This window comes from Crassostrea angulata, chromosome 8 (assembly GCF_025612915.1).
Source record: "Crassostrea angulata isolate pt1a10 chromosome 8, ASM2561291v2, whole genome shotgun sequence".
NCBI lineage: Eukaryota > Metazoa > Mollusca > Bivalvia > Ostreida > Ostreidae > Magallana > Magallana angulata.
In genome coordinates this window covers 41,122,273-41,137,964 of record NC_069118.1, presented here as the reverse complement: position 1 = coordinate 41,137,964, position 15,692 = coordinate 41,122,273, and the positions used below count along the sequence as shown (strand labels likewise).

At 35.6% G+C, this 15,692-nt stretch overlaps 1 protein-coding gene across 1 annotated transcript; it reads left to right on the top strand.

Annotated features, from left to right (window-relative positions):
* The first annotated feature begins 12,416 nt into the window (after positions 1-12,416).
* On the top strand, positions 12,417-14,497 carry LOC128160548 (neuronal acetylcholine receptor subunit beta-2-like). The gene has a single exon (XM_052823887.1). The coding sequence runs from the start codon at positions 12,430-12,432 to the stop codon at positions 13,660-13,662; it is 1,233 nt and encodes a 410-aa protein (XP_052679847.1). The 5' UTR covers positions 12,417-12,429; the 3' UTR covers positions 13,663-14,497.
* The last annotated feature ends 1,195 nt before the right edge of the window (positions 14,498-15,692 follow it).

Sequence of the window (15,692 nt, the reverse complement as noted above, 5' to 3'; positions counted from 1 at the left end):
AGTCATGGTTACCTAGATTAAAAAAGGGAAAAAAAATGAAAACCCAAGAGGTAACTGTCCATATATTTTAAATCGTCGTGGCTACCATGGTTAAAAGATAAAATAATAATAAATAAGCTCATTTTTTTGGTGATGATGTCAACTATCTTACTATCTTTTGTGCAATTATGATAAAGAAATACTTGTTTTGTATAATTTATATCAAACTTTAATATTTTTATTGGGAAGATTAATATTAATTAATATTGTATCATGCCAAATATAAATGCCATTGTTTTGTCAATATTTAAATGTCCGTGTGGATTTTATTGATAATTTTTACAACACCTTTGCTATTCATAAATATGCTTATTTTTACGTAGATTATAAAAATATATGAGGTTTTAAATAAGAACATCAAACACAATTACCTAAGAAATGAACTCTCATTGTCCAACCAAGTAAGACGTCGTGTATAATCTTTCCTTGGGCAGTTTACACTTTATAATTTGCGAAGAGGATTATAAAATGCGTAAATTGTCCAATCCAAGTGATATGAAAATAACCTGGTAAGATATTGGGTTCATTCAATATCAACTTATTTTTTAAAACTTACTGTACACTTTAAGTGCGTTTTACTTTTAAAATGATATTAACCTGTTCGAAATTCATTGTAATGCAAAGTGGATAAAAACGTTTTATATGATGGTGCATTGTGTGACATGTTGTGTGACGTGCAAACAAGGTTATACAAATTTCACTAAATTTTCTATCCAATCAAATGCCGCGTTATAGCCAGAATTAAACTATTTAAAATTAAAAAAGAAATAGCAATATAAAAATAATCTGAGATTTTTTTTTTCAAATATTCCTTGTAGTATATGAAAGGACTACCACCGAATAAAAATTATTCTAATAACATCAAAGTAAAATATCTATCATAACCGAATAAAAAATTAAATTAAGACATTATCCAAAGGTTTTGTTCATCAAATCGATCATGTTTTCCTTCTTAATTTTTTTCTCAAAGTTGAAAATTAATCTTCTTTATAAACAACTGATTTATTACCTGTATTTCTCGTTTACCTGGAACAAAGTGTCGCCAGCCATTCATTTTATGTTTTGGAAATTTTTTTTATTGGCTGTAAAAGAACTGCAGAAATTATGGCTTTTCTAAAGAATTGAAACTAGTCAATCAAATAGTGAGAGAAGGTGCATAAAAAAGTACATAATCTTAAATTCATCTTTGTAATTGATGACTTATCAGTACAATAGATATAAGTATTTATGCATTTGTATAACAACAATGCAAAATGTATTGTTTAAATGAACTTTATTTTGGACTTTTTTCAGATTTTGAATATCTTTCTTTCTTGTCATATTGCCGGTTTACACTTTTTGAACTACATGTTATCAATACTTAAGAGACGTAATATCATATTCTAAGAACTTATTTCTTCAAACAATATCATCATTGTTTATGGCCCGGATATCCATGGCGACGTCATGGTTCCCATCTATTCCATTCTATTTAACAACTAAACATGGATATGCTGTCTTCTGAATACAGCTAGCTAACGCATGTCGTTTGATGATTATATTTATTTAAAAACATGGTGAAAAACTACAAGAAAAGAAAAAACAATAAATGTGATGTACAGAGCCAAAAAATAGATAATGTCATGAAAATGTGTAAATACGTATAATGAAGCTTAAATTTTATCAGTATATTAACATTACATATTTCTATGGTTTAGGTTAGGGGAGTTTGTTACATTTTCATGTATACATTTAGACTAGGTATATGTGAACTTCTCAGTCATGTAATGTTAATATACTGATAAAATTTAAGCTTCATTATACGTATTTACACATTTTCATGACATTATCTATTTTTTGGCTCTGTACATCACATTTATTGTTTTTTCTTTTCTTGTAGTTTTTCACCATGTTTTTGAATAAATATAATCATCAAACGACATGCGTTAGCTAGCTGTATTCAGGAGACAGCATAGTGAAAAAATTGCAGAATACAGAAATCAACCATGGCTCAGAAGGGAGAAACTTCTACTCCAGAAAATACATCAAGAAGAGTAAGAACACTCACACCTAAAGCACAAGAAGTTTATCTGGATAAAGTGAACAGATATGAATTCATAATTTCACGTTGCATTGATGAAATAAAGAATATTTTAATGGATATAGCATCCTGCAGTAAAGAAATAAAGGTCTTAACATCATCAAAAACCGACCTTGAAAATAGCCATAAACGCTATCAAGACATTTATCAAGAATTTAGTGAATTCCTGTCTAATACATACACTAAAGAAAGTATTGAAAAGTTGGCTTTTGTTGAGAGAGACTTTCAAAACATAGATAAGAAAGTTCAAAACGCCTTAGTGAAATTACAAGATGACATTGATTTTGTGCAATTGGAAACTTATTCAAGTACATCCCACAGTACTTCCAAATCTACATCACTTAGCCGGCGCTCAGTGCGTTCCCTACAAAAAGCAAAAGAAGCAGAAACTCGTCTGAAAATTGCTGAGCAATCTGCTCAACTTAAAAAACAGAAATCAAAAATCGCTGTTGAAGAGAAAATTCACCTAGCACAAAGTCAACAACAACGGGAAGATCTGGATACAGAATTAGATCTACTTCAAAAACAAGCAGAACTCGAACTGGCAAATATGCAGCTGGAATTCGAACTTGAAGAGGAGGGAGAAAGTATCAAACATGAAGATCTAGGACCCAACATGCCCACTATTCCAAGTATATCTGGTGATCAGAAGACAAGAAACTTTGTTGATAATCTTACATTAAACCAAGATGTGAAACCTTCTGGTCGTAGAGTTCGTACTAATTATCAGCAGGTAGTGAATCCTGATTCAGACAAAGAAAATCATCCTGTACATACTTCAGATGTCCGTCATCATGATCAACAAAGCAGAGACAATGATAACCGTACCCCACTACAAACTACTTTGAATTTACCTTTACAGAACAATTCAAATTCCTCAAATTATCTTCTCAAGAAAAACTTATTGTTGGAAAGTTTTCAGCAACAACGTTTTGATGACAAATCAGATAGATATGTGGTGTGGAAATCACAGTTTAAGACAATGGTGTCAGAAATCTGCTGTTCTCCGTTAGAAGAAATGACTCTTTTGACAAACTGTACGAACAAAAACTCAGAAGCTCACCGATTGATCATGAGCCTAAGAGCGTCCTATGCAAGTGATCCAAAGTTATGTTTAGTGAACATTTGGAAACGTATGGATGAAAAATTTGGCTCCCCAGAATTACTTGAATCATCATTGAAATCTAGACTACAAGCTTTTACGAATTTCACAGACCCAAAGAAGTTGTATGAACTCCATGACTTACTTTGTGAGATACAAGCCGTAAAAAGCATTCCAGAATACAGTGTCATGTTTTCTTACCTTGATTCATCCTTAGGATTGAAACCTACAATTCAACAACTTCCTCGTTTTCTCCAGGATAAGTGGATCAATTGTGTGGTCAATTACAAAAAAGAACATTCAACAACCTTCCCTCCTTTTGGTGAATTTGTGTCTTTTATTGGTGAGATGAGCATCATCAGAAATGATCCTGGATTGATGTTTGATACTTCTAAACAACCTCGATTTGACCGCAAAGATACAAAAGTCAAAACTGTGTTTACTCACAAAACTGACATTTCATCTGAAACAGCAAACGTTGGACATCAATGTTTGATTCACAAAGGATCCAAACATACCATAAACAAGTGTAAAGCTTTCAGAACCAAAAGTATCGAGGACCGTAAACATATTTTACGAGATCATAACATTTGCTTTCGTTGCTGTGAAACATCAGACCACTTCGCTAATCGTTGCAAAGCTAGAATTTTGTGTGATGTGTGTAAAAGTAACTATCATTGTACCGCTCTTCATGAGGATGTTAGTTACCGTCAAATGTCGAGGAACTTTCCTTCACCACAAAGCCATGGCGAGGAGGAAAACTTTTCTTCTGGAATTGTGAACCAGTCCGTCACTACCAAGTGTACCGATATTTGTTGTGAATTCAGTGGAAAGTCGTGTGCAAGGATTGTACCAGTGCGGGTGTTTGTTCAAGGTCAACCTGAATCATCGATACTCACTTACGCCATGTTGGACGACCAAAGCAACAGAACTCTCGGTAAAAGTTACCTTTTCGACGCTTTGTGTATCAAGACCATGGCAGTGGACTATACTATGCAATCATGTTCAGGCAAGATTGCAACACGAGGACGCATTGTTGACAACCTTATCGTAGAATCGATCAATGACAATCGCCAATTAAAGTTACCACCTGTGTTGGAGTGTGATAGTATACCCAATAGTCAGGCAGAGATACCAACTCCGGATATCGCTCTTCATTATCCACATTTGCAGGATATTGCTCGAGATCTACATCCATTGGATCCATCTATGGAGATCCTCTTGCTAATTGGACGGGATCTTCCAGAAGCCCATCACGTCATTGATCAGCGATTAGGACCATCACGATTTCCCTTTGCTCAACAATCTCCCTTAGGATGGACTATAATTGGAGACATTTGTTTGGCTGGAAAACATATTCCATCATTACAGGTCAACAGAACCTACGTAGACAGAAGTGGTCGACCTACAATGTTGGAACCATGTACACAGATGTTAAACATTAAAAACACTGTTATCACCTCGAATAAGACCGTAATTGAGAAAACAGATGTCTTCATGAAAACATCAGATGACAACAAAGTTGGTCTCTCGATTGAAGACCACACTTTTCTGAATATTATGGACAACAAGTTTCATCTTGATCCTACTGAGGGTAAATGGACTGCGCCATTGCCCTTCCGGCAAAATCGTGAACAACTTCCAGACAACTACTCACAAGCGTTATTCCGGGCCAAATGTCTTGATACTTCTCTAAGAAAAAACAACACAAAAAAAGAACATTTCATTGCGTTCATGCAGAAAATATTCGACTGTGATCATGCAGAACTAGCTCCGATAATACCACCTGACAAAGAACATTGGTATCTTCCCCTGTTTGGAGTCTACCATCCTCGTAAACCAGATCAAATTCGCGGAGTTTTCGACTCCTCAGCTGAATTCAAGGGTGTGTCATTAAATGAACAATTGTTACAGGGACCTGACTTCATAAACAACCTTTTAGGAATTCTCATTCGATTTAGGAAGGAAAATGTAGCTGTAGTTGCCGACATCCAAAGCATGTTTCATTCATTCCTGGTTGATGAAGACCATCAGGATTATTTACGTTTTATGTGGCACAGAGATAATGACATTGAGAGACCACTTATTACTTATCGAATGAAAGTTCATGTATTTGGCAATCGTTCTTCCCCATCTGTTGCAATGTATGGATTACGTCGTATTGGTGATTTGGCTGCTGAAAGTCATGGACAGGAAGTGAAAGACTTTATCGTGAATGACTTCTACGTTGATGACGGATTGAAATCTTGTGCAACTACTCGTGAAGCGATTAACATTCTACAGAAGACTAAAGATGCCATGAAAGAGTATGGTGGATTGCGACTTCATAAATTCGCTTCAAATGAAAAAGAAGTAATGGAAGCTTTTGACTCGAATGATTTGTCAAAGAATATTGTGGACCTTAACTTTGAGAAGGATGTCTGAACTCAAAGCAGTCTTGGCCTTCTATGGGATTTACAAACAGATACCATACGATTCAAAATTTCTAGTGAAAACAAACCATCTACTAGGAGAGGTGTACTTTCAGTTGTGAATCGTCTCTATGATCCACTTGGATTCATTGCTCCTGTCGTCATACAAGGCAAGATTATTCTGCGTAAAGTTGTGTCAAACACCTCCAGCTGGGATGAAGCCTTACCTGAACATTTGCTCAAAGAATGGGAAAAATGGAAAAATAACTTACCTGATTTGGAAAACTTACATATTCCTCGTGTGATTGTTCCCAAATTGTGTGAAGCGCTTAGAAGGGAGTTGCTAGTTTACTGTGATGCGTCTGAACTAGCCATAGCTGCAGTTTGTTATTTAAAGGCAAAGTATTCAGATGGTTCTTTATCTCAAGGATTTGTTCTAGGAAAAGCAAAAGTGGCACCTGTTAGTGGACATACAATTCCTAGACTGGAACTATGTGCCGCAGTGCTTGCTACCGATATAGCACAAATAGCCAAGGAACAGTTAAAAGTGAAAATAGATGACATCAAGTTCTTCAGTGATAGTCGTATTGTATTAGGATATATTAACAACACGAAAAAACGTTTCCTTGTGTATGTAGCTAACCGCATTGCTCATATCCACAGTCTCAGCAGTCCGACCCAATGGTACTATATCCGCAGTGAAATGAATCCAGCAGATGTAAGCACAAGAGGAATTCTTCCAAATGAAATGGAAAAGTGTGCATGGCTTTCAAACATAGAAAACCTGGAGATTGTGCCCTCTATTGAACAATTTCCTTTAGTGAGCCCCGAAGAGGATAAAGAAATCCGCTGTAATAAAACTGACATTGAAACAAAAACAGCTGTGGGTCTGGACAATGAACTCCTTACAAGATTCTCAAAGTGGAACAAACTGGTTGCTATAGTTGCTAAAGTTTATGGTTTCATTCAGAATTGTCGTAACCCAAAGAGCAAATTGAGTGATGTTCAACTTCTTCACAACGCTGAAACAGTTATAATTAGAGACATTCAGAAAAAATTCTATTTAGAGGACTCTAAGCCTGTGTCGAGAAATAGTTCTATTCAGAAACTTGACCCCATCATCGACAGTGAAAGGATTTTGCGTGTTGGTGGTCGCTTGAAAAAATACAATGATGATCCTCTATTCAAGAATCCAATCATTTTGCCTGCAAAACATCATGTTACCACTCTCATTGTCAGAAAACTTCATGAAGATGTCAGACACCAAGGACGTCATATAACAGAGGGTCATATTCGTTCTTCTGGATTTTGGATCGTCGGAGGTAAAAGACTCATTTCATCTGTTCTTCATAAGTGCGTCACTTGCAGAAAACTTCGGAAAAAACTTGAACATCAGAAAATGTCCGACTTGCCCGAGGATCGTCTCATACCTAGACAACCACCATTCTCTTCTGTTGGAATTGATATATTTGGACCATGGAACATCATTACACGACGTACCAGAGGTGGTGCAGCAAATAGTAAAAGATGGGCCGCTCTATTCACTTGCCTCACTACCAGGGCCGTGCATATTGAAGTTGTGGAAGAAATGACATCCTCCTCATTTATTAATGCGCTTCGTCGGCTTATCGCCATACGTGGACCTGTTCAAGTCCTTCGTTCAGACAGGGGAACAAATTTTATTGGTGCTGCGAAGGAGCTGAAAGTTAATGTCATCAATGTGGAAGAAGACCACCTTCATAACTTTCTCAACGAACAGAGAACGACCTGGATCTTCAACCCTCCCCACTCCTCTCACATGGGAGGAGTGTGGGAACGCATGATCGGGACTACGAGACGCATATTGGATGCGATCCTTCTTGATTATGGATCTAGGAGTTTAACTCATGAGGTTCTCACTACATTTTTAGCGGAAGCCTCTTCCATTATCAACTCAAGACCTCTAGTGCCAGTGTCTACAGATCCTGAAAATCCCCTTGTGTTATCCCCTTCAACTCTTCTTACTCAGAAAACAAGCAATAAGGATGTGATATTCGCTGATCATGAAAACAAAAACGAGCTATTACAGACGCAGTGGAGGAGAGTTCAACATTTTGCATCAATTTTCTGGAAACGGTGGAAGACTGAATATTTGAACACTCTACAGATGCGCCGTAAATGGAATTCACATCAAAGAAACCTATCGCCTGGTGATGTAGTTTTAATCTGCGACAAAGAACTTTCCCGCAATTCTTGGCCAATGGGTATAGTTACTAAGGCCTTACCAAGTGATGATGAACTTGTGCATAAAGTGACAGTTCGTGTAATCGTGAATGGTGAACCTAAAAACTATGTGCGACCAATTACTGAACTTATCGTAATTCTTGAACAGTGATCGTTTAGTGAATCTTACTTATAATTGACTTAAAATGGACTGTGTTTCAATTTGAAAATGGACTGTGTTTCAGTTTATATTACATGTAACTTAACAAATTGTCATATTTAGGGTGCTTAAAAGTTTATTATAGAGTGATATTTTCTATATCAGGCGAGGAGTGTGCCGTCTTGTAGCCGGAAATTTTTTATCCGGTACAGCTTGGTTTTTTCTTTTATTGTTTACTTTCTATTTCCTAACTTGTATATTGCACGGGTTTTTTGGATCACTCGTCGTCCTACCTCAGGTCTGCACAGTCATGCACTGTTTTTCTAGTCTGCCAACAATGTAAGTATCTGAAAGTCATTATCTTTGAGTCTTTTGTTGTTAGGTTATATTTTTTACTCTCGGCTATGTATTTTGATAATTTACAGTAGTTTTTTCATACATATTTCTATGGTTTAGGTTAGGGGAGTTTGTTACATTTTCATGTATACATTTAGACTAGGTATATGTGAACTTCTCAGTCATGTAATGTTAATATACTGATAAAATTTAAGCTTCATTATACGTATTGACACATTTTCATGACATTATCTATTTTTTGGCTCTGTACATCACATTTATTGTTTTTTCTTTTCTTGTAGTTTTTCACCATGTTTCTGAATAAATATAATCATCAAACGACATGCGTTAGCTAGCTGTATTCAGGAGACAGCATAATGGACAATCGATGAAGAAATAGATAAGTAGTGAAATTTAACAGTGAATTAGGTGGAAGGCTTTACGGCGGAAAATTGCGCGGAAAATAATAAAACGTTTATTTTGTTCTCAAATTGAATGTATGTGTACGGCAAACTATCCTGTAAATAATGTGTACATAAATGAATTAATAATTCAGTGATGAACAGATCTAAGCAATCAAACCAGATGTGGATGATTATAGAATATATACCATAACATATTTGGTTTTTATTTTCAACTATTTTTATTTTTATTCTCAAGTTTACGGGCTCTGGCATATCACAGCACCGGACCTTAGCAAATTTAGCGGACTGTTGCGTGTCAAATCATTGGGGTTTCGTGCAGACTAAAAGACTTTGGCGTGACCATTCCACTCTCGAGTCCTACATATATATGACATGCTAGCAGTATCTTTTAAGTTTCTATAAAAGTAGAAATACATTTTGAAATTTAATTCAATATGATGAAGGTGTTTTCTTGAAATTATCGCAATTTAAAGAATCACTTGTATTTAACAAAATAATTGGCATTTAGGGCAAGTATTGGTTTCTTTGCAAAAGGCTTATCGATTTCCGTTCCACTTTTTGATTTCAGGCCATACACTGTCAACTCTAAAGCTCTAGTTCTCATAATATATATTGATTGAAAAACGGGTTCACACTTGTTGTCCGAGCAGTTTTAAGCAATATTTACATTCAGTGTATATTTCTCCTTATGTTTGCATTAGAAATCTGCGACGTTCAATTCCTGTGCATACAAGTTGCTAATTCATGCGCCAAAGGCACAGATACAAAGTATTCACGTGTTTGATTATATTTTTTTGTAAGATTCAATAAAATTCAATCTTACATAACCAATTTATTATGTACTTTTGAAAAACAATCATTAATATATATATATATATATATATATATATATATATATATATATATATATATATATATATATACTCCTAAATAAAAAATATTTTTCTTCACAAAGTTTTTGGCACTATATTTTTTGTCGCGTAAGGTAACTAAAAAACATGTTCATATGGCTGTTTTATGTATGTTTCATATCCCTGACTAAGAGCGCAAATAATGGCTTTATAGCGGCGATACACAATATTTCATACAAATAGACATCAGTATGAAAATAAAGATATATAAGCATTGAGTGCTTTTTTTTGGATGTCGTTGGTCCTTTAACACACCAAGCCACCCCTGCGAATGTTATTGTCATTTAAATTTAAACAACGTGGTTTTATTTGACCCTTTCAGTTTCGCAGTAAAAATCGTGCCTCGTGTTTATTGTCTATTTCCTAGAATCTAGGTACTTGTAGTCAAATATAAAATCTAGACTTTTTTTAATATTAAACAATATCTAATTGGTGGATAAAATGAGTTCTAGAAATAAATGTGACAATAGCAAATATAGATTTTTCTGCTTTTGCAACAATTAACATGCTAAAAAGCGCTCCTTCCTTAGGATTAATTTTCGATCCGCGCCTGACCTAATAGTGGCATCAATACTGAACAGACTATACTCATCTATTTTATGCAGATATTCCTTGAAATGGGCACGATATAAGTTTTTTATTCAAAACAGACACCCATTCATTTTTTTTTAAAAGAATGGTAATGCACACCAAAAGCATCAAACATGGCTATGATTTTATTAGGCAACCCAATGTTTATATTTTCAACCACGTGTAGAGTGGTTGAACACGAACGATAAGTCTGTTCTGAATATTATTGTTTAGTTGAAATAACCGCTAGATGATGCAAAAAGACATATATCTTAATAGATGTTTATGTTTTAACGTAACTCAAAGAAGGATATGATATGAAAAACGACCAGTACTTACGTATTTTGAGAATATTATCCGAACACTTAAACTTCCGCTTGAAATTTCACAGGAACTGAACAGATCTCGAGGAAGTCTCGTGTACTCCCATTCGAGCACATCTGGATTTATTACATACTTTGCAACAATAAAGAAAACATTCCGAGCACATTTGCAAGGGTGCAAGCGGTGCAAACAAATTATCATACCGCACTAACGCGCTGCATTCAATTTGTCTTCACCGGTTGGTGTGTTATAGCATAGGCGTTGGAACGGGGGGTGGGGGGGGCTAGGGGGCTTAGCCCCCCCCCCCCCACCCCACTTTTTTGAAAAGTTAGACCTAACCATTAGACACAAAGCATCATTGAGGGTTCAGCCCCCCCCCCTTTTTCTCGCTGCAAAGATAATTGTTCCTAAATTTACCTTGAAAGATTGAGAAGCAGTGATAGGCATACTAGCCCCCCCCCCCCCCCCCAGCATGGATTAGGAGTGCCATGATTTGGGAATTTTTTTTTTTGGTAGGTAAGACTTTGTTTTTGGAAGTATAGGTTAACTTAGCCCCCCCCCCCCCCCCCCCACGACGGATTAGGAGTTTCATGATTTTTGGAATTTTTTTTCCCACAATATTTCTCAGGATTAGTTTAGCCCCCCCCCCCCCCAACTTTCTATTTGCTTCCGTCGCCAGTGGTTATAGGGCCGATGACATCGAAAAATAAGCAGCCATTCAATGCTTAATTGAATGCTTATTGCTGGATGCCATCGGTCCTATAATACATCTAGGCTTGGCAGAAAAAATTAAATACCACGCGTTTACAATGCTGATATTTATATTCGTATTGATGTTAATTTGTATAAAGTATATGTGTTCCGTCGCTTTAAGCCTATGTATGCGTTCCTAGTCAGAGACATAAAAAAACAGCTATATTAAGGTATTCTATCCATAACCATCATATTTCATATCTAATAGATTGCAAGTTTGGTTACTAAAATCTTTAATTATAATAAATTTACCATATGTTGAAGTTAACATTGAAGCTTATGGGGAAAATGCATTTTGCAATATATTTCTTTTAGATTATAGTACAAGTAATTTTCTCACATTTCTCTTGCAAAAGCTTTCTCCATCTGCGAATATGCTAAAATAATTCATACTTTACCATAAATATTTTCAGAAAATGATTTTTTTTAAGTTTATTGTTTATTATATAAGTTTAAAGTGCAAAAAGTTCATTAAATTGACTTCATACATACACCCAAGTTTGGTTAATATCAGCCTCATAATAGCTTTAAAATATGGACTTATTGTTGTAAAGATCACTCAAAATTGTAAAATTCATCTTAGTTATGGATGGACTACCTTTAGTTAACAGGTTATTTAGTTCGCTTCTACGACTAAAAAAATATTGATTAACTATCACTTTTGTTAGAAACTTTAAGGAGAATTTTATTTTTTATTAACTAGTTGATATGATATAATTAATGATTGTTTATCATAAGTACATATCAAATTAGTAATGCCAGATTGAACGTTTTATTTTGATCTTCAAAAATAAATACACTTACAACAGAACGGATTTGGTCATATAAAGGTTGGTACGGTCTACCTATCGCAATTGCGACCATAAAAGGAAACAAAGTTTTAAGATTGACGTCAATAATTTTCCTCTATCGAGTAATTGTTCATAGTAAAGAAAAATTCTTTATGGAAACAAAATGAATCATAAAGCTAGTCAATTTATGAAAACATGTTAATCATCATTAGTGAAATTGATTATCAATAAACGCATTATTGTTTTCTTTTGTTTGCCGAGTTCAAACCTATTAAGCACTTAACAAATCATTTGGGAGGCCAAACTAGATAGTTGACCAGTTGTAATGAGATGTATTCCTAAACGGGGCATAATGCTGTATGTTGTGGCCTTTCTGGTCCTGTCTCCACCCTTCTCGTTGGCCTTTACCGCGGATGAAGTGAAGAATTTGACAAAATACATATTTGACACAAATGCCTACGACAAAAGCTTAAGACCGGCCTTAAACCAAGTGTCTCCGACGGACCTGAAAGTGTCTTTTAACTTGCTAAGTATAAACAAGCTAGACGAACTGGAGGAGAAACTCGTCACCACGGCGTACCTGACGCTTTCATGGAAGGACGAGTTCCTCACCTGGGACACAACCGAATTTCGTATAAACAAACTAACGTTGCCACAAAACTGGGTGTGGAAGCCGGACTTTGTCTTGAAGAATGGTTTTACCGAGTTCAAAGAACTAGGCGGCTCTTTTTATTACGTAGTACTCGCATTTGATGGAACTCTTTCTTGGAAACCTTATCAAGTGTTTCAGTCACAGTGTTCCATTGACGTTACGTATTTTCCATTCGATACACAAACATGCAATATTCAGTTCACTATGTGGTCACACTATACATACCAGGTAACACTGAGTTCATCAAGCGGTAGTGTTGAAATGGGTAACTACAAAGTCAACAAAGTTTGGAAAATCACGTCAACGTCACAAAACATCGACAATTCTGGATCCAACAGTATAGTAACATATACCCTAAATCTAAAGCGAAAACCTGGTTTTTACGTCGGAAATATTGTCACACCGATTCTGTTTCTAGGTGTATTGAACATTCTAGTTTTCATTATTCCAGCCGATGCTGGAGAGAAGATGTCCTACTGTATCACTGTAGCTTTAGGTTTCATCGTCTTCTTGACAATCATTAGCTCTGAACTACCGGCCAACTCGGACAATACGCCGTATCTAGCAAAATACCTACAGATTCAAATCTTTATGGGAGGAATAGCACTCGTCATTTCTGCAATACAACTGCGGCTGCGCCATAAATCTGAGGAGCAAAAAGTTTACACACCATTCAAACTTCTAGTTAAAGCAGCGTTTTGCGAAACTTTTAAAGCCAAAGTATCGTGTAAAGACAAATCTATCCCAGTGCATGGACAAAACAAGGAGGATGAGGACACGGAGAAATATGATGATTCGATTACTTGGAACGATGTTTCATCTGCCATTGATTTTGTTATGTTTTGGATTTACGTTTCCGTTTATTGCATAAGTACTATTACCATAATGACTATTCTCCAGAACTGATAATATGCGTAGTTTATCTTAAAGATCGGCAATCGTACAATGGTTATTACTTTTATTTATACCAATGATTCCATAATATTTTACGTCTCTTGTCACTAAAGTAAAGTCAGTCTCAAATCTGCCAGTTTTCTAAGACTTGATCCAATTCTGCGTAATAATGAAAATGTTCTAGAAATTTATATCAAAGCTCAATTACCCTGTCAAATATTTACGTATACATTTCAAAGTCACGAATAACTTTATTTCAAACTCAAGGTAAATAAAAACACTTGTTATTGTACCATATTTTTATTAATGAAGCTAACGGTATATACAAAATACACAGTATATACAGTTTAATAAACTTCCCGTTATCACCATCCTTACCAGGTTACAACGTAAAGCCTGCCTTCATGGTAATGAAAATCCAAGTAAAAATAACCTAAATCCTACGCCAACCCACTTAGCACGGACTTAACGCTTATCATGCTGCACAATGGAAATTTACGGGACAATAAATAAAACACTTAGCGATGCAATGAACAAGACGGGAAATGGAGACTGGGGCCCACCCATCTACCCGGGGAAGTGAGTTGACTCGAACCTTAGAGACGATTCCACGTCAACTGCCGGACTAAGGCAAATCCTGACTTTATATAAACCGCGCTATGTGTGTGTGTTTCTCTTAACCAATCGGAACGACTATATGTATTTATAACTCAAACCAACATCCAACCAAATCATTATGAATAACATAGACACTTTTCGGATGATACTTCAACGTATACATCCGATCGTATTTATTGTAACGTTTTGCTTTAGCTATAGACGAACATGTGCTTGACATGTGACCATGCTTAATATGACCCTACCACAATACCTATGTATGTATACCAAAAAAAAACTGTTTAAATTGTATTCTATTGCTTAAAAACACTGCAATTTGTGGTTGGTATACATGTAGAGTGAGCGATGCTACATTTAAAAAAAAGTTCTGATCAGTACACAACTCAAAGAAGGCAGGGTGGTCAACAAATTTAACATCAGGTGTACCTGAAAATTTTAGATATGCTTTGTGAAGATATACATCATCGTATAGTAAATTGTATTAAAGAAAAAAAATCCCATATCTTATACAAAGCTCTTCTTTTGAAAAAGATCAATACCGTCTAAAAATGGCCAAGACCATCAAGCCATCTTAAAATTATTTACTTTACCAAACAGTAGTATACATCTAAAGAAGATACATTTCTGCTTTCTGTCAACTTGGTACTCACACTTTTTGTTTGTATATACTTGTATATGTATATACCGTATGTTCCGCTCCTTGTGCTCGCCTGTCGGTTCCGATTATCACTAGATATTCCCCAACCTTCACCGGATGTCTGGAATTTGAATCATGACATTCTCAAGTTAGTGGGTCAACAGTTGCAGGCAATCCTTTTCTCGGTGGACCCCGACCTCCAGCAAAAATTGTCTCGACGGTGTCATATCCATAATGATAACTTCTTTGCTGCTTCTCCTAAACATTTATTGTTTTGTTGCATTCTTTCCCGATAGTTTTAGTCTTCTGAGCCGCTTCAACACTGCGCTGAGAATCGTCTGTAACCGACTTCTACGAGAAACAGCGAAGCAAACCATCCTCTGACCTTGCAGTCTGACATGAGGTTAAATAGAGGCTTTTTCACTCGTGTGTCTCATCGCATTTGTCTTCCCATGGCAGGTACACCTCTATTGCAACTAGATTTTTGTTCTGTTATGGAGAGGTAACTCCATTTGGTACTGCAAAAATGAAAATCTTTTTCTAATGTACTATTATTCTTAAAGATATTCGGTCGATTTTGACTTATCATTATAATATATATTGTCTTAATTAAGCTACATACAATTGTCTTCTTATTTATTAAATTTGCCTTTATAGCTACTGTTACAATTTCAACCATTATAATGTGAAAGTATCTGCTGATCTTTGACACTTTTGGGATTATATTTAACATCACTTTTTTAGCACTAATTATGTAGAAAACGGCGTTCTATGTGTTATTTTTAAA

Bases quoted from the DNA above. Each gene is read 5' to 3' on its own strand.
- LOC128160548 (XM_052823887.1), top strand. From the start codon at position 12,430: ATGAGATGTATTCCTAAACGGGGCATAATGCTGTATGTTGTGGCCTTT.